This window comes from Erithacus rubecula (genome assembly GCF_903797595.1).
Source record: "Erithacus rubecula genome assembly, chromosome: 21".
NCBI classification, from domain to species: domain Eukaryota; kingdom Metazoa; phylum Chordata; class Aves; order Passeriformes; family Muscicapidae; genus Erithacus; species Erithacus rubecula.
This window is the reverse complement of record NC_136673.1, coordinates 10,809,455-10,834,120: the sequence shown is the minus strand read 5'-3', so window position 1 is coordinate 10,834,120 and position 24,666 is coordinate 10,809,455. Positions and strand designations below refer to the sequence as shown.

At 57.7% G+C, this 24,666-nt stretch overlaps 4 protein-coding genes across 7 annotated transcripts in view; 2 read left to right on the top strand and 2 right to left on the bottom strand.

Annotated features, from left to right (window-relative positions):
* ABCA2 (ATP binding cassette subfamily A member 2) overlaps positions 1–8,051 on the bottom strand; it is a 33,916-nt gene extending 25,865 nt beyond the window's left edge. For both annotated transcript variants that reach the window (XM_079324185.1, XM_079324186.1), the window contains exons 1-2: positions 7,802–8,051; positions 529–622 (exon numbers count right to left, since the gene is read on the bottom strand). In XM_079324185.1, the coding sequence (XP_079180311.1) occupies positions 529–622; positions 7,802–7,867 (160 nt within the window). In that variant the 5' untranslated portion in view covers positions 7,868–8,051. The remainder of the gene's footprint in view (positions 1–528; positions 623–7,801) is intronic.
* The window catches only part of FBXW5 (F-box and WD repeat domain containing 5), a 164,342-nt gene that overhangs the window by 77,137 nt on the left and 62,539 nt on the right, over positions 1–24,666 (top strand). The window lies entirely within an intron of this gene.
* On the top strand, positions 10,605–14,975 carry FUT7 (fucosyltransferase 7). 3 transcript variants are annotated; one of them, XM_079324155.1, is made up of 3 exons: positions 10,605–10,891; positions 11,771–11,894; positions 12,356–14,975. In XM_079324155.1, the coding sequence occupies exon 3, from the start codon at positions 12,400–12,402 to the stop codon at positions 13,441–13,443; it is 1,044 nt and encodes a 347-aa protein (XP_079180281.1). In that variant the 5' UTR covers positions 10,605–10,891; positions 11,771–11,894; positions 12,356–12,399; the 3' UTR covers positions 13,444–14,975. The 3 variants fall into 3 exon arrangements, with proteins under 3 accessions (XP_079180281.1, XP_079180280.1, XP_079180282.1); XM_079324156.1 differs by lacking the exon at positions 10,605–10,891 and adding an exon at positions 11,191–11,640; XM_079324154.1 differs by lacking the exon at positions 11,771–11,894.
* On the bottom strand, positions 15,810–21,095 carry LOC306810948 (POU domain, class 5, transcription factor 3-like; the record flags this gene model as incomplete). Its single annotated transcript, XM_079324113.1, has 5 exons — positions 15,810–16,999; positions 17,737–17,901; positions 18,405–18,535; positions 18,913–19,024; positions 20,598–21,095. 5 exons carry the CDS (start codon positions 21,093–21,095, stop codon positions 16,748–16,750), a joined length of 1,158 nt encoding a protein of 385 aa, XP_079180239.1. The 3' UTR covers positions 15,810–16,747.

Genomic DNA, 24,666 nt, shown 5'->3' with positions numbered 1-24,666 from the left:
GCCTTTGCGAGCTTTCAGCTTTACTCTGCTGCTTCCTCCCAGCAGCACAGCCTGTGGGCACCAGAGTCCAGACCACAGCTCCAGCTGGAATTCTCCCAGAGCCCTCAGCCCCACTCCCATCAATTTATCATCCTGCCAGGCCTCTGAGCATCCCTCTGAGGTATAGAGCTTCCTGTAGATCACTTTCCCTCTCACTAGGGAGCCCTTCCCAAAGCCAGTCCAGCTGACCCTCAGCTACTTAGGGGGACGGTGGCTGTTCCAGCACCATTCAGCTTGCCCTTCCCCACGCAAAATGTCTGTGCCCATGACAGGCACAGGCTGGTTGGTGCTACAAACCCCAGGGGAGCCTCCCCAGGCTGGGATGGACTCTGCTACTTCCACCAGTCCTTGACTGTAGCCCTGCCTAGTGCAATGTGCTCCTAAAGGCCTCTCTAGGTCCCCCCTGCCCCCAGGCTGGAGCACTTCCCCAGGGCCTCAGGGTGCCCCCAAGTGTGGGAGTGCCCCAAGCACCACCTTGCTGGGACTCACCTTCCTTCACAGGGATGGTTGGCTTCTTCTGCCGCAGGCCCAGAAGGATGAAGAAGAGCACCAGGGGGATGAAGATCTCAAAGGCCAGCACCCACTGGGGATGATACAGATCAGAGGGAACAGGATGCTCAGGGACAGAACCCAGCCACTACGGAGAAGCACAGGTGGTACACAGCCCCCCAGGCATTGGTACAGTGCAGCACTGTGTCCATACATTGCAGATGGCTGGTGGCTCTGTCACAGCTCAGCCAGTGGCAAACAGGTTCCTGGGCATCCCAGAAACTCCTGCCTGCATCATCCTGTCCAGAGCACTGCAGGAGAGGGCAGAGTACACAGAGGGCATGGATCCCTCCTCCAGCAGTGTAAACAGGGTGCTGGGGCTCAAGCTCAGCCCCAATGCTCCATCATAGCTGGGGTTGCCCAGGGAGAAGACCTCAAGTTCTGAAGCCTAGTGCCCTCATACCTTGGAGCAGTATGATGTCCTCTTGTTACCTGTGCCACTGCTGGATCTCACAATGTTCAACAGCTGAGTTTAATAGCAGAGGGTAGATCCTCAGTTCAGCCAGCTCCAGGTGCACCTGGCACCAGCTCCAGGTGTAACTGGGCCACCATGGCAACCCCTCCACGCCCTCCCAAAAGGCTCTGGCTGCAAGGAATTTCCATTGGCAGCATATGGCAAAAAACAGCAGATCCCCAGGAATTCCTGGCCACAGTGGCTCAGACTCTGTGCCCAGAGGCCCTGGGAATAGGCATCAGCATCTCCAGCCACCGGCAGGAGCAAGCACCTGGCACACTGCCAGCTTGCTGCTGCCACTTTGCTCCAGGGTGCTCAGATACGTCATAGCCCCACTGCCCAGCAGCAGGGAACCACTGCAGGTTCAGAAACTGACGAACAGGGTGATGTGAGCCAACTTTGGCTCACTCCAGGGCCAGATCAGACCCAAGGTTGCTGCTGAGACCCTGAAACCTGCTGCTACCTATGGGCAGAGCAGGGCCCAGCTCCACTGCTGGGAAGGTGGACACTACACAACCCACACTGGCATCCCACTAGTGACCAGTGCCAATGGGCAAGCCCATGGGGTGGCAAGAACAGTCCTTAACATGAAGGATGCAGCTGCCATCATGTGAGAGGGTCACGCCCTCCTGTCTCCAACATCACCTCCAGGCTGTCAACACTCTGTCAAGAAAGTCTGAGCAGCCCCAAATGGCAGTAAGCAGAGGAAGCCCAGCACCCAAGTCCCTGCCAGCAAATGGCCACAGTAGTACTTCCGTGGGATGAGCACAACTGCACCCATGGGTGCTGCCCATGTTGCACTCACCATGCCAGAGTTCCTGGTTTTGGAGAGGAAGGGCTAGAGGAGATGGAAAATGCCCCCAGAAGCACTGCCTGAAAATCCTCATCTTTCTGATAACATCAGTCCCAGGGACAGTCCCTGGTGTCACTGTTCCTGCACAAGGCAGGATAGCAGGGGACACCCTGACATGCGCTGCTGTCCCGTGGCCCCTGCCCCACCCCCTGCCTGTTTACCAGGCACACAACGGAGCCTCTGTGCTCAGGCACTGAGGGAACCATCCCTACACACTCACGCTGGCCTGTACCAGGCTCGTGTGGGGACTGTCCTTGGTGGCAACAGCTTGTTGGAACCTGCTTGTTGTTTTTATGATGGGGTCATTGACTTTTGCTCATGTCCATCCCCAGAGATGTCCCTTGTCCTCAGCTCCTTCTGCACTGCCACATACCCCAGTGTCACAGCAGGCTGTCCCACACCTGTGGCAACCAGAGTGACATAGTGATGGGCAGACATGGTAGCAGATGGCTATTTACCAGGCTGCACCTCTAGGACTGACCCTGCCCCCCGGTCCCCAGGGCTGCCCCCATGGGAACTTCCCAGAGGTGGGGAGACCAGGGCTACTCTACACTCACACTGGGGCACTGGTATGCAGCGGGGCCCAAGGGAACTTCAGACTTCAGAGAGGCACCTGGCAGGGACACCAGGACAGCCTGGAGATGGCAGGGTCCTTGCCCACACCTGCAAGACACGAGGATGTTTTGCAATTGTGTGAGGAAGCAAGGAAGAAAGGCGAGGATGCAAGCAGCTGAGAAGGAAATGCTCCCCAGTAGGTAGGAGAGAGCCAAGGAGAGAAGAAAGGGGCTGGTCCCTGCCAGCAGCTGGTCATGATTGCACCAGCTAGTCTGCCGTGCCCTGTCACCCATCTCCTGCCTCCCTTCTCTCTTGACAAGGGCACAGGTGCAGGACCAAGGGTGGGACACTGTTTGCAGAAGCCCTTGTACCAAGTGACAGTGGCTGTGGAGGTCAGGGACAGCTCCTGGGTGGTGGCATTCTCTCCTTCCACGTGTTCATTACAGCATGGCTGGATGTGAGCAGGACGATCATAGGTGCTATCCAGGTTTGCACAAGTGCTGGGTGTACCTGCCATCCTAAAGACAGTGGGGTAACTTGGCCCTGCCCTTGGCTAGAGGCAGAGGTGGTGAGGTCCTGACCAATTCCCCAAGCAGGGAAGCAGAGCTGGGTGTGTGCCATAGCAGGGTGCTGGCCCCTGGCAGGGGAAAATGTCTTTCCTGGAGCACTGGAACAGTGATTCAACACCTATGCCCATCCTCTGCCACACTGTCAGATGGGAGTGAGAGGCTGCTAGGAGGCTGAGCAGCAGACAACAGTGCCTGCTGCAACACACAGCTCCCACACAGCCAGGTCAAAAGGCCAGAAAAGCACCACAGGACAGTGGTGCAAACAGAGCAGAGGAAACAGCCCAGCCCAGCACAACAGTGCCACTATGCCCACCCTCCAGCCAGCACTGGGACAGCCAGGAGAGGTGCAGGAGCCAAGGTCAGCACAGACATGGGTGTCAGGTCATGGACAACTGCTCAACTCCACTATTCTCCCCAAGATGTGGCATCACTCACGTTCCAGTAGCCCAGGGGGCAGTCCTCGTGGGGACAGCCAGATCAGGGAGAGGCAGCTCTTCCTGTCCATTGATGTCACCCAAAAGTCTGCTCAGTTCCCTCCTGTCCACCCCCACCAATGCCTGACACCTACAAGCCCATAGCCTCCAGCCAGTGGGAGAGGGGCATTCAGGGGCTGGGCACCCCCATACAAAAACTCTCCAGCTGGCAACTCCAGTGACACCCCTGCACCCCAAACCTGTCACGTCAGCCCCCCTCTCCCATAGCCTGACACCTGCAAGGGGTTTACTGGCTCCAACACAGGTGAAGCAGCATCACACATAGCATCCAAAATCCCTGCATGTACACCCCCCAGAGGACAGGGCAGGGTCTGCCTGTCTCCTCATAGGACAAAGGAGCTGCTGCCTATTCCATGCCAGCCTCTCTGCCCATCCCAGTGCTGCCCACACTGCCAGAAGGAACTGGCAATAGGTGCTGGCCTGCAGGAACCCTGAGTGATGGGTGTCTCAGCTCCTGCAGGATCTAACTTTCCCAACAGAATTTTAAGGCTGCAGAAATAGCTTTAAATTTTCATGGCTCCAGACTTTAATCACTTTTAAATACCCGCTTTTGCCCATAACCAGAAAGTAAAGGCAGGTAAAGCCATGGGCACTGGGAAAGATGAACACAAGAGCTCTGAGACAAAATAGGCCCCAAAATGCAGGAGGCTGTGCCAAGCTGCCCAGCTCCAGTGGAGACGCAACCATAGATACCCACTGATGGTCACCACCCAGGTGTGGGCTTGAGAGGCTTCCTCAAAGTTACCTGCCCCATAGGGGCAGACAATGCCATGTCCAGTGGCTGCCAACTCCCATCCTGCCAAGGCCTGTCCACCCTCACCTCTGCCTCTGGTCACTTCCTGCCTCCAATATGGGCACATCCCCACCCTGGACAACCCTGGCATGGCAGCTTGGGGTCCTGCCTTGGGGAGGCTGGAGGAGCAAGAAATTCCTCCTGGGGTTTGTCAACAACTCTCCTGAGCTAAGGACCCAGGAACACGCACCACAGTTCTCCCCATTCCTGCAGTGTCAGCCTGGCACCTGTGTGCTGGACCAAGAGGGGACATCATCATCAGTGCCCTGTATAAAGGCCACATAGCACTGGGACATGGCCACCCTCCCACTGGCACAAGATCCCTGACCTGAGCACAGGGTCATGCCAGCAGCCAGTGTGGAGGAAGGTGTTCTGCAGCAGGTACCACCCAGCTGCCCTGCCACCAGGGACTCACAGAGACACTGCTGTGCCAGCACATCTCTGCCAAATCCATGCTTCCCCTCCTCACACTTGCTGCAAACAACGAGGGGGCAAAGAACACCCAGAGTCAGGGCAGTACCCAACCATTCCTGCTGCAGGATCCAGTACCAGCATCCTCCCAGGGAGCACAGGCACAGAGTCCTAGGGACACCACCCCTCAGCAGAGGTGCTGTTACAGCCCCCCACCACACCAAATTTCAGCCTTTCTTTTTCTGGCAGAATCGCTTTCCCCCCAGCTCTCTGCCACCAGCCAGAAGGGCTGCCACCAGGGGGAAGGGACAGATCTGCCAGCTCCTGTGTGGAGAGTTTTCTGTCTTCTGGACAAAGTGCAGAAGGCACAGATCCTGCACAGAGCAGAACAGCCACACTGCATAGCCCTCCCTATAACCCCTCCTCATCTCAGGGCCCATACCACAGGGAGGCCCATCAATGCAGCACCAAAACAGCACAGAACTGCTCCCACTATTCTCTTCAAAGAGCCCTGACCTGTCCATCAACCCATCCCCAGGACCAAACAAACTGGCAGCATACTTCTGCCACTGAGAGCTCCAGCTCTGGCTGCCTGCCCATCCCAAAGGAATGGGCACAAGGAGCCCGCGGCAGGCAGGTGAACACCCTGAAGTCTGCCTGTGGTGACTTTTGAGAGAGTATCTGCTGATTTTATATCCAACATAGGTTTAAACCAGACACCAAAGTGATGGAAGAGCCCATCCTTTAAAAATTCCTCTTTCAGCAGACTCAAGGCACAGCCAGAAATCCCCACGGGCACCCCAGGGGTCTCAATAGCCCAGGCTTTCCTTTGCCAAGAGCCACCAATACTGTTCTGGTTCAGACCTCCATCATCCCAGGGCTCCTGCCTGAATTTCTGCTCTGGGAAGAATAAAGTCGGGGCCAAAGTCCAGAGCAGCTCCCAGAACAGGACTGGGAACAAGGCCTTAGAGAGGTACCACTGGCCAGGGACAGTGCCTGACCATCCCCCTGACCATGCTGCAAGTCTCCCTGCACCCACCATCCACCTGAAAGTGGCCTGGCCAACCCTAACGGCCTAGCTCTCACCAAGTGTCTATGAATAAAGTCTGTCCCAAAACCATGGCTTGTACCCTAATGCAATCCTGCTCTTGAATATCCCCTGCTGCCAGGGACAACAGGTATGCTCCCAGGCCACCAACATTCATGGGCAGAACACAGAACTGCCCCAGTTCTCAAGTCCCAGCCCACAGCCCTCAGTCAAACCTGTGGTTTCTGCTTCCCACCCTACATTGCAGCACTGGCTTTGCTGCTCCACCTATTGCCGGGAGGGGAGTACATGGTGGCAAGGACTGACCCACCTGCAGCACTAGGCAGTGCAAAAAGGCAGCTGCTGCTGCCCACACTTCCTCACCAAGGCTGGGAGAAGCCCAGCAAACCCCAACTCTTCCTGCCCCTGGGTGAACACCCAGCAGGAAAATGGGCTGATAGTGCATTCCCCCTTCCCTGCTCCAGTTGCCCAGCCTCTGGCTGCTATAGCAAGATCACCCCAGTGGGAGCTGGTTTCTCACAGTGAAACATCCATCTGCGGTTGCTGCCAGGGCAGACCTGCACTGGGGAACCCACTGCTGAATGCCAGGTGCAGCCATCAGGGCCTGACTCTGCCCAGGCCAACCAGCACCAGCAGCTCAGCACTGCTCGGAGAGGGCAGAGCTACCCAGGGAGTGGGCAGGATGATGGCCCCTGTGCAGATTAGGGACACCAAGTAATTCTGAGATCCACACACGCAGTAGCACAGGACATGCGCATCCTCAGGGCACAGCTGTCCTAGGGACTCCATCAAATCCATCCATGAGCACCCGTAGCACTGGGACGAGATCTCATCCTGGCAGACAGCTGGTCCCCTGAACATTCCATACACTCATGGCATCACTGGGCAAGGAGGGGCCGCTCCATACCCTGCCACCCTGCCTGCAGCACTGGCACTCCTGCAACAGTCCACACACATGGAGGTGATGGGGCATGGGCTCCTCATTCTCCTCTTCTGGCCACGGCTTCCTGTGCTGCACCCCCGTGCTGCCCACGGGGCTGACAGAGTCACAGAGAAAGGGCCCCCCAAAAGCTGTGTGCACCCTGACTCTGTAACCCAATGGCCACAGCAGCCAGTGCGTGTCAGAGCCCAGCTGTGATAGGCTGCTCATCCTTGTGGGCAAGGGTCTGTCACGACCCCTGCCACGGCCACGCAGCTCTGCTCAGGGTAAAGAGGGCAGATGACTCAGCCAAAGAGCATCATCCCCCTCTTCTATTTTGGGGGCACGGGGCTGTCAGTGCAGGGAAACCTGCCTGCAACGTCAGGCTCAGGCTCGGCCCTGCTCCTGTCATAGGGGCCTCTGCTGCTCTGGCTGCCGGGACACGGGGTCTAGTGCTGGCAGCAGCCGGTGAGGAACAGCAGGATCGGGCCTGCAGGATATTTGGGAAGGGAAGAGAAAAGCGATGCCAGCTTGCGAGCAGCAGCTCTCTCCCCTCCCCCACCCGCTAAAAATAACCGGCTCCGTCGGGCCGCGCACCCACCCCCTGCCCACAGCTGCAGGTCCCTCGGGGGGCTGATGGAGGACCCCACACGGGAGGTCTGCGACAAAGTGGCAGCGGCCCCGAAGCCCCAGCACGGTCGATGCCATCTTGCCCCTTCTGCAGCCCGGGAGGGACACACACCAGCTCCCCGGACCCCAACCCCACGAAGTTGCTTTTTCTCTAGCCCACGGAAGACAGGCGGCTCCAACCCACATATGGGCTGTATATATAGCCGGCGCGCATCGGGGCTCGGGGAGTGATCCCACCCGGGGGGGGGGCGACACCCAGGCCCGGTCCTGGGCCTCTCCTGCAGCCCCCGGGTCCGGGCGGCCCCACGGACACGACAGCGAAGCGGAGAGCCCCAACTGTTGCTGCTGGGCCGGAGGATCCGTGCACGGGCGGCCCGAGGTGAGCGGACACCGCCGGGCCGAGGGACTGGGGGGACCCTCCGGCACCACTTCCACGCGGGGTCCGGCCTCGCCCCTCGGGGCTGCAGGGCCCCCCGCCCCCGCTCACCGGGCTGCGCCGCTTCAGCGTCACGTTCTTCCAGAGCAGAAGATGGAGCTGATGCAGGAATCCCATGGTCGGGTCGGGTCGGGCCCGCCGAAGGGCCGCGCCGCGCTCAGCTCCGCAGTCACCCGCCTCCCACCGCCATCCCCACCCAGCCGCCGTCTACTGCTTGCCGTGGGTTGCGAAGAAGCGCAGCAGCCTCGGCCCGGGCCTGTCTCCGCCGCACCCGCCCCGACCCTGCGCAACACCAGCACCACCCCCGGCCCGCGGCGGCCGCCCCTTAAAGGCACCGTCGGACCCACTCGCTCAGCTCCGCACGGCGGCCCCGGCTCATGCCGGTGACAGGGGCCCCAGTGGTGGCTGTCCGGAGCAGGGCTGCTGCCCCAGGGGCCCGGGGCACCCTCGCTCCCCTCCAGCCGCCGCCCTCCTGCCCCTCAGCCATACATAGGTCACCTTCGCGCTTCTGCCCCTGGTGCCCCCTCCGGACAAGACGGACTAAACCGTGGTCTGCGGGATCTGTGTACCAGGGTGCTGTCCTTTCTCTGGGATGCTGCCCACCCTGCTCCTGCCTGACTTCTCCCCAGCATGTGCTGGGGCGTCCACCGTGTTTTTTGAACGGATCAACCTCCTGCCACATCGGTCTCCTGTCAGCTCTGAATCCAAGGCTGGATGCCCTCAGCAGTAGGACTGAACCAGGCAGGCTCTCCTCCTTAATCCCATCGACTCTTCCTTCTATCCATCCTTCCATCCAGCCTGTGCTCAGGGCAGGCCCTTTGGCAGCTGCCCGGGGCTAACAAAAGCTCCCCTTATCCAACACAAAGCAGCATTATTCCCCAAACTTCTGGGCTGAAGTCCAGGAGGACAAAGGATGCCTGGTGATGTAGTGGTGAAGAGGCACTGTGTGCCCAGCTCCATGCTCTGCAGAGGGTGACTGGTTTGTGAGGGTTTCTGGCTGCACAGGCAGGTCTACAGGCAGGAAAGTTGCCCAGAATAGAGGACAGCTGGGCTTTTACTCAGTCCTTGGGGAAGGAGGGATGTAGTCACCCTAGGCTCCTCACAAAGAATTGTGTGTGGCTTGCCCACAGCCCACACAAAGAGCACCTCCAAGCCGCTGTCCTGCAGCAGAGTGGATCCCCAGCTTGGAGGAGCACAATGTGGGGGCCCATGGGTGGATCAAAACCTCAACCTAGGTCTCCTGCTCCTTCCCTTCTGCTGCTCCTGGGTGGGTCTTGGGGTGCTTCACAGCTGTTCTTCTGTTTGACATGGCCATTGAAACTCTGAGAAGCCAGCAATGGACAGACCCAGCAGTGTACCCACAGGGCAGCACAGCCTCGGGACACTGTGGCAAATCTCCTCCAAGGGACCCAGGGCCTGAAGCCCAAAAGACCTGGTGGCGCATCCCCTCTATGGGCTAGAAGCAAAAAAGACCTTGTGACCCATCTTCTCCATGGACCAGGGGTCCCGAAGTCTTGAGAACATGGAGTCCTGAGCGCCTCTCAGGGGACTTTCTTGCAGGGTGGCCAAGCTCCTGTCTCTGTGTGAAGTCATCTGCAGATGGCAGTACCCACACACATACGTCTCCCTAGTGCTGTCCAGCATTCCTGATGGTCTAATGGCTTGACCTCTGGCCTTGATTTCTGCCCAACAAACCCAGGCAGCACTGGCCCTGGCTCCCTGCCTGGCTCAGAGCCATGTCTCTTGGACCACAGGGTCACGGTGTTTGGATCCACTGACTGCAAGTGTTCCCAGGGCATTGTCCCTGCACACAGGATGTCCTGAGACAGCACCTGCATATGACAGCTATTAAGTGCCAGGGGAAAGCTCCCTGGTACTCTACCAGCCATCCTGAAAACTCTGAAAGCATTTCCATAAAATGCTGTCCCCAGTGCTATCCCCCAGGGAGGATAATGGTCCCAGCCCATGTGGCCCTGGGCTCTCAAGCTATTGGGGCAGCAGCAGGATGATGCTGAATGCTCCAGCCAGGCAGGGACTACTGCCCACAGCTGGCAGGGATGGGGCAGGCAAGGCTGGGAATGGTGCCCATGGACTCTGGTATCTGGGCTCTCAATCATGCAGGGGAAGAAAAGGAGTGAGAAGAGATGGCAGTGAATGGACATGGCAGCAGCAGAAGAAACACTCTTCCTAGGAGCTGCAGTTGGCCTTTGAGAGCTCACGGAGTGTCACTGAAACCCCAGAGACCTGCTACACCATGGCATGGTGGCATGGCATTGTGCCCAACAGGGATCCTAAGAGGCTGGCAGGCAGCAGAAATGAGGGTGCAGATCCCAGGGGCACTGGAGCAGTCTAAGAACCCCCAGGGAGGAGTTTGGAGGCCTGTTTCCAGCTCTGTATGTGCCAAGGCATAGGGGCATACCCATGTCACTTTCAGGGACAGTGTGCACACCTTGATGCTCCCCTCTTTGCCTTTGCCTCAGTTTTCCAATCTCATTTTGCCTGCTGGAGACAAATTTTGCCTTCATGGAGACTTGAGTCCTGAACAGCAATGCCAGCAAAGGACACAACTGAGCCAGAGTGGGATCATGGAAGAACTGGGGTAGGGGCAGAGGAGTCAGCTCTCTGTGCACACACTGCTGATGTTCGCATGTGCCTGCTTCTACTTTTGGCAGGAAACATCCCAGACAGGACAGTGCCTGGCACTCGGTGGCACTTCGTGGCTGTTAGTTGATGATTTCAGGATGAGTCACTGGGAGTTGGTATCCTGTTTGCAACCAAGCTGCGGGTAGCAGATGGGTGGCACCTTGTCAAGGCTGAGGGCACCTACCAGCCACAAAGCACCCATGCGGCCACAGGGCACCCACCTTGTTCTGGCCCATTCACCCACCATGGAGTGCCCATTTGGCCAGAAGGTACCCACCCAACCATGGGGCATCTACCCAGTCACAGGGTACCCATCCCCCAACACAGTGCAAGGGAAGTGCTGGGAGTGGGGTGTGCCATCTGACATGTGGGGCAGGAAGGACCTGCTGTGGGGCTGGGACAACTCAAAACTTAAAAAAGAGGAAGCCCTCAAGTGCCCCAGCCCAGTGCAGCAGCACCCAGGCAGACACATCTGGCACCTCGCACACCTCCATCACAGTAAGTCTGAGTTGAACGTTACTGACCACCGAGGAGAGAGGGGCTGAGTAATGGGGTGGCTCCTGCCACTGCTAGAGCGGAGGTTTTCCTTTCAGAGCATCCCCAAAATAGGGGCAACATCCCTAAAACGGGAGCAACATTTCTGCTGCTGGGGACAGAGACCTGCAAGCACTGATGTGCAGTGTTGTCTGGAGCTTAAACTTAGCTCATGTATTTTAGCAGAACAGATGGAATGGGCCAAAGTGGGGAAGGGATTTTTTGCAGCTGAGCTGGAGTGCTGGGGGTGGGTGGGAAAGTAGGGCACTGTTTTCCAGGGTACTCCAATACTGGACGCGCTAGCTCAGCCCCAACTGGACACAGGGTTTAGGAAGCCCACATGTTTCCAGTGGTTTCCACAAAAGGGGAAAACACCTGTGGTGCTGAACACTCTGAGCCCTGCAGTGGGACTAGCTCTCCGGAAGAAGCTTAAGCTGGTGGCTGGTCCTCAGTGCAGCCAACTATTCCCCTTTCCACCTCTGCCAGTGCTCTGCTTCCAGTGCTGCTGGTTAAACCACAGAAGCCTGAAGCAGGCAGGTGTGCACCATGGCAGGGTGAGCATCCCACAGGTGGGGGGCCCATGTGCCTGCAAGCTGAGCTCCACCAGTGGCAGCCCCAAGTGCTGCACTGTCCTTTCTGCTCTCCCTGTCCTTCCTCCCCTCTGTGTCCACACAGTGGAGCACTGGCAACCTGTGATACCTTCAACATAAAATGTGTGTTTGGGGGCACTGAGGCTATGAGCTCTCAGCCTGCTGGGGCTCCTGATACCCTTAGGGACTGGGGAGTGCACCCTGACCTGGGGAGGGGACCTCGAGCCTGGGAACTGCCTTACTATTGTCACAGAAGAATGCTGAGGTAAGCAGGCACTTCTTGGGCAGGACACTGCCAAACTTGGCCCTCATCAGTTTTGGCCTTCAAAGTCAGTCACCCCATTTTGCAGCTAAGGCCTCACCTTGAGGCTATTCAGGTAGGCCTGGAATGTTCCCTCTTGTCCTTTGCTGCACAGCAGTGGCAAGGCTGGCTGCATATAAGGTTTGACCTATTCTGGGCAAAACAAGGAGTGAGGACTGAGGCTGTGGCTGTGTGTCAGGTGGGGAAACTGAGGCACAGAGCCACAGCCTCAGTAGTGGAGCCAGCCAGCTGGGGCACAGGTGGCTGCTTCCCATCAGCTCTACACCTCCCAGCAGCATCTGGCTCCCCCAAAAGTCATTAGGGACTGCAGGAACATGAACAAAGGCTACCCTGGGGTGATACCACATGCATGGGGAGCTCTGTTGGCACAGGCAAGCAGAGGGTCCTGGGGTGATGCTGAGGCAAATTTCATGAAGAAGCTCTTTCTCTGGCCCCTCTGGCCACAGTGCCTCCCCATCACCCCTTGTCCCTGACAAGTCAAGCTGATGGCCTTCAGTGGCCTCTCCTCTCTCACAGGTGTCAGCTCTGTCACCCGATGAGGTGACAGCCAACCCACCAGCATGCCCTGGGCATTGCCGCTGCGATGGTCACCATGGGGCCGGCCTGGCATGAAGGCCTTGGTCACTGTCGGTGTGTTTGTAACCACCTTCTGGAACCTGAGGTTATTCCTCAACCCTTCCAAGGGTTCTGGAGAAGACTCTAAACACAGGGAGCCATTGATGATCCTGGTGTGGGAATGGCCCTCCAAGCAGGTCCCCAACATCAGCAGAGACGTGTGCTATGAGCTGTACAGCATCACAGGCTGCCAGCTCACCACAGAGCGGCAGCTCCTGCACCAGGCCGATGTGGTGGTGTTCCCCCACTCCAGACTCCAGCCTGGCCGGGACAAACTGCCCAAGGAGAGGTTGCCGGGGCAGAACTGGGTGTGGGTCTCCCTGGAGTCCCCTTCCAACACTAGAGCTCTAGCAGCATGGAACCAGACCTTCAACTGGGTGATGACCTACAGACAGGATTCGGACATCTTCATCCCCTATGGCAAGCTTGTGCCAAACCAGTCAGCCACCGTGAACATCCCTGCAAAGACCAACTTGGTGTCCTGGGTTATCAGCAACTACCACAGGACTCAGAAAAGAGCTGAAGTCTACAAAAACCTCTCCAGGTACCTCCATGTGAATATATATGGGAAAGCAAACAACAAGCCCCTCTGCAAGGACTGCCTCTTGCCAACAATATCAAAGTCTAAGTTCTACCTGGCCTTTGAGAACTCCATCCACCGAGACTACATCACAGAGAAACTCTGGAGGAACTCCCTGCTGGCTGGCACCGTGCCTGTGGTGCTGGGGCCACCCAGGGCCAACTATGAGCAGTTTGTTCCTGCAGACTCCTTCATCCATGTCAACGACTTTGACTCTCTGGAGGAGCTGGCCACCTTCCTGAAGACCATGAACTCCAGCCGCTACCGGCAGTTCTTTGCCTGGCAGAATAGGTTCAGTGTGAAGCTCTACACTGATTGGAGGGAGCGGATCTGTGCCATCTGCACAGCCTACCCCCTCCTGCCCCATGGCCACCTCTATCCTGACCTGCAGAGCTGGTTCAACTCCTAGGTGCATGCCAGGACCTTTGGGATGGATGCAGGCAGGGGTGGGAGGTGTGTGAGGCACCCACCTGCGCACAGGATTTGGAGCAAGCACAGGAGCCCCCGCTCTCCTCCTAACCCAGCTGTTGCCACACTGTGACTTCAAGCAACTCCCCCGACTTCATTTCTTGTGAAATAGGACTTATCACCCCAACCCAACACTGAACACCTTGCTAAGGTGCTGGCAGGACCAGAGGGTGCTTTGGAAGTAAGTGCCACAGTGCTGCTCAGGCTGTGCATGTGGTGTGGGGAGGCCAGGGGTGTGGTGGGTGGCTCAGGGCTCCCCAGCCTTCCCCTGTGATCTTCAATGTCCCCCCAGCACCTTCTGCTGAGTGTCAAAGTCCTGGCAGCAGAGGCCCTGTGGAGACATTTGTAGCTGGACTGGAGGAGTGGAGGTCAGCGCAGGGTAGCCGGGGGGGAGAGGGGGTCCATTAGCCCATGGCCGGGGAGGAAGGACACAATCTGCTCCTCCTCTTCCTGGCAGCACCCATTTCCTGTCCCCCACCCCTGAGCCATGTGTGTCACTGTGCCAGTGAGGAGCCACAGACAGCAGATGCTCTCAGAGCAATCTCAGTGCTGCCAGGCTGGCAAAGGGATACTGTGGTTTGCCACTCCCTCCCTGCTGTGACAGGAAGCCAGTGAGCTTACAGCCTCTGGAGGCTTGCACAACTCCAAAACAAAGCCAGTCCCGTGAGCAACTTGCACATGCCCAACATTGCACTGAGGAAACCCTGCACCATGGTCACCCTGTATTGTACACCCAGCACAGAGGGCACCCTGCACCACAGACATTCCAAGAGGAAGTAATGCATCTGAGATCAGTGGTGATATTAGGGTTGAGTGACAGGACTAGGAGTAAGATATGACTGCTCCATCTGTGCCTTGCTCTTTTGCCCCTCTACTCAGTGCCATCAACTCCCTTGATATAAACAACTCTTTTTGTCACAAGTTTCCTTTCTAGTTTTATTCCCTGTGACCCTGAAGAAACCAAACCCCACCTACCTCTGCCACCCTGCGAGCTGCCGGGTGCCCGGCAGGACTGAGAGTTGGCAGAGTGGACATCCCTCCCCGGGGGGCACAGCCCTGGTGAGGTGGCAGCAGGATAGACACACTGTGCTCTTCTGACTTCTGTGGCTTCCGATTTCCGCTTTGTTGTTTTCTGGGTCAGCCTGAAGTGGAACAGGAGGGGCCTGTGGGTGCCCACAAACAGATGCCGGGTACTCATGGGCAAAGACTGCCAGGGTAGCAGGATGTGGAGGTCCCATGGTGGGCTGCAGCTCTCGCATGACTGCATGCAGAAAACCAGATAGTGGAAAATCAAAAAGAACCAAACCTTTGGGAGATGACATTTCAGATTTCTGCTCCTCACCCTGCCAGCCTCCTGCACCCCTCAAGCCCCAGGCACAACTGGGTAGCAGCAACAGGGGACAGTTCCCGTGGATGCCACACATGGCTGTGCCCCTACCCTGTGGGCAGAGAAGTAGGAGGCTCTGTGGGGCAAGCAGATGCAGATGGACACTGCCCCATAGGGGCCCCAGCCTAGCCCTTTACAGGGTTCCAAGGTGCCCTGTGAGCAGCTGCCTTGGTTGTCCCTATTCTTTCCTAGAGAGCAAAGCCTGAGCTACCAGCCATCAAGCTGAAAACAGGGCTTTCCAGAAGTTTCCCTACAGGCTTGGTTGGGGATTTCATTTTGCTCGAGGGAAGAGCCCTCGAGAGAATGGACTGGGGGCAAACCAACTAAGAGTGTAGCGGGAAAAAGTGAAGGATCATCCCCCAGAGAACCCTGCTCCCACCAGCTCAGTTTCCAGTGTCCAATAGACCTGCATGGCTGGATTGTTATCACCCCACCAGATTGCCTCAGCTGTATGGGGACATCCATCCCTGTCAGCACCATACTACAATGAGGACAGCCCCAGCTTTCCAGACCTCTTCACTGCTCACCCTGCTACATCCTCCCTATTCCTTCTGTCCCTGGCAGCTGCTGGAGACGCCTACAAGTAAGCTTACACTGCTTCCAGCCTTCCAAGAAGCAAACTAGCAGCTCAAAAATGGGTGGAAAATGATCCCCTCCTTTCACTTTTGATGCCCTCTGCTTCAGGGGTCAACAGCCCTGACAAGTTGGTACCACTCCAGGGCCAAGCTGCCAGCAGTCATGCAGGGAGGCCAAGCTGCAGTCAGCCAAGAGCTGAGTGTAGCTGACATGATGGGGACATGTCCACCTTCTTAGGGTGCCTTGCTCCAGCCCTGCAGTGCCCCTGTATACAGCCAAACCTCAACTGCTGGGCTGCAGGAGCAGGGATGCAAGGAAGGCAAGGAAAGGGTTAACTCATTCTTGCCTCAAATAAGTCTGAGATTTATTTCACTGCCAGAGGGAATATGATTAAGAACAAAAAATTTTAAAATCATCATTAACTACAGCAGGCTGGAAGGCATGGGGTGCTAGCAGCATGTACAGGGTGGTATAGGTCCCCTGGGCTGGGCCCTCCAGGGAAAGGTGGTCTCTGGGCTGGGGTGATGATAGTAGCTGGAGAGTAGGGGGGCCTGGGGGAGATGCCGGGCACAAAGCACTGGGGAGGACCCCTAAACTCAAACAAGCCTTATCAGCTGCCCCACAGAGGGGTGAAGCTCTCTTGTGCCACAGGGTGAGGGGGTGGTGGGTGGGCTCACCTTCTCCCCTTGCCCCAGCCCTTGGCTTAACCTGGCCGCCCAGGAGGGTGGTCAGAGCCACCAGGGCCATTGGCCATTGCATGGCACCCCAGCTCCGCTCTACATGACAGGGTGGAAGGAGACACCTGGGAAACTAGATCACTACAAAAATTTTTGCTTTTTAAAAACTACAACCAGAAAACCTGAAAAAAAGAAAAAGAACCAAACAAAAATAACCAATAAAATCACCCCCTCCCCCCACCCTTCCCAAAATCTAAAAAATACTTTTTTCTGCATCTTGCAGGAGAGCGGCTGGGCTGGGGCTAGGCATGGGCTCAAGAGCTCTGGGCACATGTGGCTTCAGAGGGTGCAGTGGGGGCTGCCTCCAGGAGAGGTCAGAGGGGGGCCAATACTGCTGGGACCAGTAAGCTCACATAACACACAAGGGCTGGAAGCGTCTGCAGAGAGCAGGCACCATCCCTGGGCCAGGCTTCTAGCCAATTGCACCTCAAAAGCCCCACACATCTGCCCAGCAAGCAGAAGCAGGGCTGTGCCTTTGTGAGCCCAGGGCAAGGGGGGCTGCCCCAGAGCACCAGCCCACCTGCAGTGAGCCCACAGCCCCTGGTTCAGTGGCCACTGTTACTCATGGAGAGCCCAGGCTGCAGCACTTGAGGGAACATCTCGGCTTTGTGGAAGGTCGGCATGTAGACAGGAGGGGAGGGTGCCAGGCTGTAGCCCTGGGATGTGACTGGGATGGGCAGAGTGGAGGGCACCAGGGACTGGTTCATGTCATACATCATCCCCTCTGCCTCATTGCTATAGGGCAGCAGCAGCCGTTTGCCTTTCTGACGCCGGTTGCAGAACCAGACCCGGACCACCTGTGGAAAGGTAGACAGAGAAGGGTGAGGGGGTGACCCAGGCATGCCGTGTGGGTGACAAGGAGACTCTTCTGCTGGTGGCATCTCTATAGCATCCCAACCTGCCAGTGCAGCCTGTCACAATTTCTTGCTAGGCAGCCAGCTTAAACAAACTTCAGCCATGACCACTTTCCCACTGCTTCCAGAGTTGAGAGATTACAAAAATTGCAAATGTTAAATAGGAAAGATGAAAATAAATTGAAAGACAGGTTCCTCTCCAAAGGCTGGTGTCATAGCCAGGTGAAGCAAATACAAAACTTGCTATTGTTAATGGGTTGTGGTTTGTCTCTCTTCTGGTGCATTTCCGCTTCAGAAGAAAAACATTGTAACTTTCCACTTGGGCTCTTGGGATCAAAAATCAGCTTTTTTGGAGATGACTTAGTATCAAAGGATTACTTTCATATATTTATGTACATATACACTAACACAGATGCCTGTAGTTGCATCTGGGAACTATTTCTGTCTCTCTTAAGTTTTCAATATTTAATCTGTGAACAAAAGTCTTCTCTGGAACCAAGTGGGTTTTTCTTTTTCATATTGATGATCCTATATATCATAACTGTCAGGCAGAGGTAAAGGGCAGTAGTTTACATCTCTCCATGTGTATTTCATTTTTGCTCTGAGCTAAAGTATCAAACTGGCAGGTGCTCAGGAGCTGGCACTATTTGGGCACCCATTTTCCTACCCTCCCAACCTACATCTTTATCCAGGTTGAGGTCCTCAGCAATCTGGGAGATCTCCTGGGGACTGGGCTTCACGCACTTGCGGAAGAAGCTCTCCAGTGTCCCTTTCACATTGGTCTCAATGCTGGTCCTGCGTTTTCTCTTCCGGGCTTGGGCCAGTACTTGCTCTGCATTGCACATCTGGGAATGAAAGAGAGAATATGTTTGGTTACCAGCTGGAAGAGTTTCCAACATATGTAACTGGCTGCAGAGCCTGAGGCACAGATTATGTCCCTGTGACTGTCCACTGAACATCATTCCACTGCAACTGGGGCAATTTCCAATGTCCCAGCACTGCCAGCAGTGAGGCTGGACACATCTTTCTTCATTTCCCCCCCCCCCCACCACGTTCCCCAGAGAACAACAAGCTGCACATTCAGTCTGAGATTCCAGCAGGACATGGCTACTCCAAAATGGGAGCTACGACAATGAAAAAGTGTCTGTAGGGGGATTGGGCTTCCTTCCCCAGCCTGGCAGAAGATGATACCCCACGGTTAGCCCTCAAGCCATGCAGCAAGATGGTGCTGTGGCACAAATTGCCTTCTGTTCCCCTATTCTCTTCTTGAAAGCACGTGGGAGAGGGAGGAGAATCTGTAGTTTCTGGGCTTGCAGATACCCGGCTCCCAGCCCCCTCAGCCCTGCACCTCTTGCATGTTGTCCGTGTTCTCTGCCTCGTTGAGCCAGCGCTGCAGCAGCGGCTTTAGCTTGCACATGTTCTTGAAGCTGAGCTGGAGTGCTTCGAAGCGGCAGATGGTCGTCTGGCTGAACATCTTCCCTGTGTGGGCAAGGCAGGTAGGGCATTTCATTACACATCACACAGCTGCCATCACCAGCGACTCCCCAGGATCACCACCCCCAAACTTGCTGTTCCTCGGAGGCCAGGAAAGGCATTCTCCATGTTCCTTCAGGAGGGATTTAAAGCCCTGAAACACTTCTCAATAACCATCTGTAGCCATTTTAAACCTGTTCCCTGCGAGCTGGAGCCCTCCAGCTCACCGCAGATCAGGAGATACTCGGGACTGGTGCTTGATACCTCTTTTGCGGGTCGTTAAGGAGCAGAAATAATTAGCCCAGGTGATCCCAAACCCCTCCCAGGCTTCTCCCTTCCTACCGGCTGTGGGGGAACACAAGGGCCCTGCCCCAGCCCCTCACCGTAGAGTGTGCCCAGTGCCAGCCCCACGTCAGCCTGGGTGAAGCCCAGCATGATGCGCTTATGCTTGAGGTCCTTGGCGAACTGCTCCAGCTCTCCTGAGGTTGGCGCATCCTGGCAGGAGCAGAAAGACACTGAGAAGGGACAACTCGCACCCAGGGTCAAGGGTCTGTCGGGATCCCCGGAGGACAGCGGCAGAAGAGGGTTCGGCTAAGCCCTTTGCAGCATTGACACCGACCAGGCTCGCGCAGGACCCACCCCGACCACGCACACTGCTCAGCTCGACCCAATCTGGCGCGGCGGCGGCCAAGCACAAGGGCACCAAAAGCTCCTGTTCTGCCTCAACACGCCCAGGAAATGTTCCCTTTGTCCTCTGGTTCGCGCCCTCCTTGCCTGGGCAGAGGCAGCACCGATGATCACATTGGCTGAGTGCCAGATTTGCCCCATTCTCACTCATCCCACGACACATGTGCAGGGGAACGTTCTGTTCTCCCGTGGTGTGGGCCACTTCCCCATAGCTATTGGGCTGAGGCAGCCTCTCACCAGCCGCTCCTCCGCCTGAGTCGGGAGCAGGGAAAAGACTCCCGTGAAGAGAGGGACAAAAGCGCCCGTGAGCCCCCATGGGATTTAAGCACCTCTTTGCCACCAACAGGTTCTTCCTTTCTGGCAAGCGGCTACCCAGGTGCTTCCCACTTTGCCGCGCAGCCTTCAACCTCTACGGCTGCATTTTGAGGCTTTTTACCCAATTTCCACGTTTTCAGAGGGGTTTCGGGATTTGCAGAGGTTTTTCTTGTCACCAAGGCTATTAGTTTCTGGCGTAAATCGGCAGTGGTAAACTCAGAGCATCCCTCCCACGGAGGAGGAATGCCATCCCACATCGCCATCCTGAACCACCGTCCCGCAGCTAGAAAACGCGATTCATGCCCACTCCCCACCCAGCGTGGCCAGTCGCAGCCCGAGGACACACACTCATCGATCCTGGCGTGGGACCTCCTGAAGCTCCGACCCGCTTGCGGCAGAGCGAATCCCCCCAACTCCACCAGGGACCAGCTCTCGGCATCAACCGCCACCTCTGTCCCCGGGACGGACTCGTGATACGTCAACATCGAGAAATATTGAAAACTAGCGCAAATCACAAATTCAGTCGTTCCGGGAACCAGCTCTGCTGTCCCCGTCCTTCTCCCGCCCTCATCTTTGAGCTGTCCCTGCCCCAGCAGACTTCACTGTCCTTGGAGCTCCGGGAGCGATGACCAGGTACGCAGCGGACCGAAGGAGACTGTGAAGGCTGGGCAGGAGCCCTCGGTGAACGCGCTGCGCGGCCCCGAGTACCGCGCCGGAGCCGGCCCTCGGCATCGCTACCCGGAACGGCCCCGTCGCATCGCGTAGGGGAAGATGCTCTCCCGATTTCCCAAAACCCCTATCTTACCCCAAAGCAGCCTCCCCAAGGCTCTCCCCCTGCGGAGAGTCTGATACGCCCCAGCGCCGGGTCAGGGCTTCTTCCGGGGGCACCCGATGGTGGGGCCGGACAGGTGGCACCGGCGGGGTCTCGGGGGTGCACAAGAGCAGCCGGGCAGCTCCTACCGACGGAGCGGCGAACTGCGGCTCCGGATGGGGAGGAAAGCCCCAGGGACACACCGAGTCCGGACGGTGGGAGCGGGGCAGGGCAGCCCGCCCCATCGAATCTCACCTCCTCACCGCTGTCGCTGGAGTGTCCGCCCTCGCTGGCGGCGCCGCTGGAGCTGCCGCTGCTACCCAGCCCCGAGGGGCCGCCGGAGCTCGGCTGCAGCGCGGCGGGGCAGAGCTGGGGGCCAGGGAAGGCAGGGGCGGCCGGGCCAGGGAAGGACGGCCCGGGCAGGCCAGTGGGGCCGGAGGACGGAGGGCCGGCCCAGGGCGGGGGCGGCCAGGCTGGACCGCAGCAAGCAGCGGTGCGGGGCTCGGGCTCAGGCTGGCTGCAGTGCCGACCCGGGCGCGCCTCCGCCTTGGCGGGCGGCGCAGGGGCGGGAGGGGGCAGCCAGGCGCGGGCCGGCGGCTGGTCCCGGACGGGTTCGGGCTCGGCTGTGGCGGCAAAGGGGAAGAAGAGCGGCTGGGCGGGCGCCCCGTCGAAGCTGCCGCGGGGAAAGGGAGGTCCGGCGTCGGTCAGGAGGCCGAAAGGGGCGGCCGGCAGCCCCCCGTCCGGGCTGAACATGCTGCCCGCTGCCCTAGGGCTCCATGCGGGGGCTGCCGGCCGCTGCCTCCTTGCTGCGGCGCAGCCGGGACCTCTGAGAGTGGCGGGGCCGGGCCGGGCCGGATGGAGATAGGCCCCGGCCCCATTGGACCCCGCATCGGTGGGTCGGGCGTGAACTTGATCCCCCAGGGGGGCGGGGGACACGGAGGGAAGGTGCGATGGGAGGGGGCTGCGCCGGTCCGCACCCAGCGCCGGCGGAGAGGTGGACGGGGCGGCCTTGATGGGACAGGGAGGGGGAGGACGCCGATCCTGCCTCACACCCCTCCGGTCCCGGGGGACTGGAGTAGACCCATGTCCCTCGCACCCCTCTACCTCCACAGTCTTCGAGGGGCACCGCGGCAGTGTTAGGGCAGCAGCCACCACGGGCTCTTCCCCCAGCGCTGCGGAGCCTAGGCAAGAGACGGGATGGCTTTGGGGAGCTATTGGCAGAATTAACCGGGGCCAGGGGCTGGTGTGAGGGCAGCCTATCCAGCTACGGCAGCCACTTGTCCCCAGTACAGAGAAGCCGCGCGATGCTGGTGTCGTAGTGCCCAGGAGGGATGGTCCAGGGCTTGACTATCACCTCTTGCCTCTCTCGCTGCCTGGTCTTGTTGACTGAGCCTTAGCTCCTTGGGGAAGCATGTACGGCCTTAAGGCTCTTGGGGACTCGTACATTCTCACCACTCCTCTCCCTCACTCCGCAGAGAAGGGTTGTGGTTCAAAGAAGCGTGTCTGTCCCTGGGGTCCCAGAGCTCGGGGTGTGCTGCCGGGGAAGGAACTGCAGCCCCGACTTTCGTGTCTATTGGCTCCACAATGAAACACATTCCATATTTTCTCTGTCTTAAAGACTTTCACTTCACAATGGTGCTACCAGGTCTGGCTCCCTTTTCCTGCCTTCCTGGCTCAGCACCGGGAACCTTCCCGATCCTGACGCTGCCATCACATCAGCATCTGCTTGGCGGTGCCCGAAGCCAGCTCCTGCCTACGGGCAAGTACCAGCTGCGTGGGCACTCCCTCACTTCAGCTGCAGCAGGATGAGGGCTGCTCCTTCTGCCAGCACCCCGTGATCCCATCTGGTGCAAGGCAGGGAGTGATCCCGCTGCCGACACTGCTGCCTGTTTATTAACCCGGATTACCGGGAGCTGCTGCTGTCTCGCACTGGAGATATGGCGAGGAGATAGGCTGGAGCAGCCTTCCTCGCGGCGGGATAGGAATGGGGAGGGAGAACTCGGGGAAGGTCCTTGATGTTTATGGAGTACTTGCTTTGGCTCCCGAGACGGCTGGAACCCGAGGACTGGCACCCAGGGAGAGATGCCTTGGGGACAGGCACCCAAGGGCTGGCAGACAGGGACTCGTACCCAGAGCTGGTATCCAGGGTCACCTGTCTAGGGGCTGGTATTCACAAAGTCAGCAGCAGCCCCTGACCCAACACATGGCACTGCTGCATATTAGGGGAAATAGAACAGCTAAGCCTCTTGATGATCTTTATCTAAGGAAAAAAAAAAACAAAAAAACCCAAACAAAAAAAAAAAAAAAAAAAAAAAAAAAAACAAACCAAAAACCAAAAAACAGTCCGGTGGATCAGCTGGAATTAATGTCTACTCCTGATGCCTGGCAGGACATGCACCAGGCTGCCATCCTGGCTGTGCCACACTTTTCCAGGAGGGAGGGCAGCCCCAGGAAAATTAACTAAGGATTCAAAAACCTTGTCAGTGGGGACATGGATAGCCCTGAGTGAGCCCTGTGGCTTCTGGACTTGGGGATCCCATGTCCAGAGTGGTGAAGCACCTTTCTCTGGCAGGGGCTGGATTCAATCTGCTGAGGAACGACCTGGACTGTGCTGCTGGCGATGTCGGACCCAGCGCTGTGCAGGCAGACCTGCTCACTGCCTGTTGTGCTCCTGCCTGCCCCACTGCCAGCGGGCAGAGGAAATGTCTCTGCGGGACCCTGATGGCAGCCATCAGCCCTGCTCCTCCCAGGCTCCTGCTGCGGCCCAGGGTTTCAGAAGCTCCTTGGCTGGGCAGTAACTCCCTTTCCCTTTGATTTATTGTTCCCGGGCTGGACCCCCTCCTCCTGCCAACCTAGTTTTTCTCTCCATCCCCCCGGGAAGCCTTCCAGGCCCCCCTCCCCCCCTCTGCCTCTCCTTTCCAACCCCCCGCCCCCCGGTCCTCAAACGCATTCCTGGTCCTTTCATATACAGACGGAGGGGAAGGGAGACGTTGACTTTGAACTGGCCCCTTTGTAGGCGCGGGGCCCATTGTGGCGGTGATGGTTTTAGCTGGGGGATGTGGAAGGAGTCAGTGGGGTTTCTCCTTGTGTGCCCCCCCCCCCCCCCCCACTACATTTCAATGATTTTGAGTGATTTTCGGGGGGCTGTGCGATGTTATTGTGTAGGGTCTTTGAGCATCAGTGACCATGTCTCTTCTGCCTGCTCCAGAGGAGATGGATGGATGCATCCTTCTATCAGTTCATGTCTGGAACCTACTGGCGTTCCAGGGTTGGCCAGGCTCTTTCTGAGTCAGCCAGGGATCGGTGGGATCCTGCTAAGAAAATGGGAGCAGAAGGAAATACATCTGTTTTACTGGCTCGCTGAGATGGCAGCAGGGCTGGAGAGGGCTTGAGAGAGATTTACATTGGCTCATCTTCCCTTTGCTGAGTGTGGTGGTGTGGCACTGGTGCTTAGGATTTTAAGAGAGTGGATGAGCATGGATGATGCTTTATTCATGGTCAGGTCACCTCTTTCTGTGGCAGGTGATGGAAAGGCCAGTGGGGCTGTGCTGGATACTCCTGAGTTGCCCACAGAAAGGGGGCTGGAGTCCTGCACGTGGTGGGTCAGGGTCCCATGGTGAGGGCCCCACTTCAGGACCATCTAAGGAGGGCTGGAAAGGGGTTTCATCTCCAGAAATCCCATCTCCGGAGGAATGCCAATCTGCTCACTGTCAGCACAGCTTGCTGGGCTATGCCTGGCCTGGGCGGACAGTATGGAGTAAGTGCTTCCAAACCTGGCCCAAGGGAAAAACAGAGATTGTTTTGGTCCAGTTCTGTTCTCTTACTACAAAGGCCCTGGGCTGTAATGTGAGTCTCACCCACAGCACCACCGTGCCTGAACACACCAGTGGGCCCACCCTACTGTGTTAACTGCTTGGAGAAATGAGGTGGGGGCTGAAGGCCTTGGATGTCTGCACCACAGGTGTCCCATCCCTGGACAAATTACTGTGTAATAGGGACAGGGATTCCCAGGGGACACAGGGCTCCTGTGGCGCCCCCTGCCCGGAGCGAGGGAGTCTTCCCAGGCAGAACAGTCAGGTTTTACTGTAAGCTAGAGCTTCCCAAAATGCCTGGATGTGCTGCAAGAGAGATTGCTGAGTTGTGGGAGCAAAAAGAGGACAAATGTGGGGACCTCGGCAGAGAAGAGTGGGTTTGAAGCTGGGTTCCCTCAGGACTGAGCCCTGGGCGCATCTCGGGTTATTTGGGGTGTGCATCACCCAGAGGTGCAGCAGGAGACCCCCATGAGAGAAGCATCCCGGGTGGGTGCTTTCGCGGTGAGTCAGCA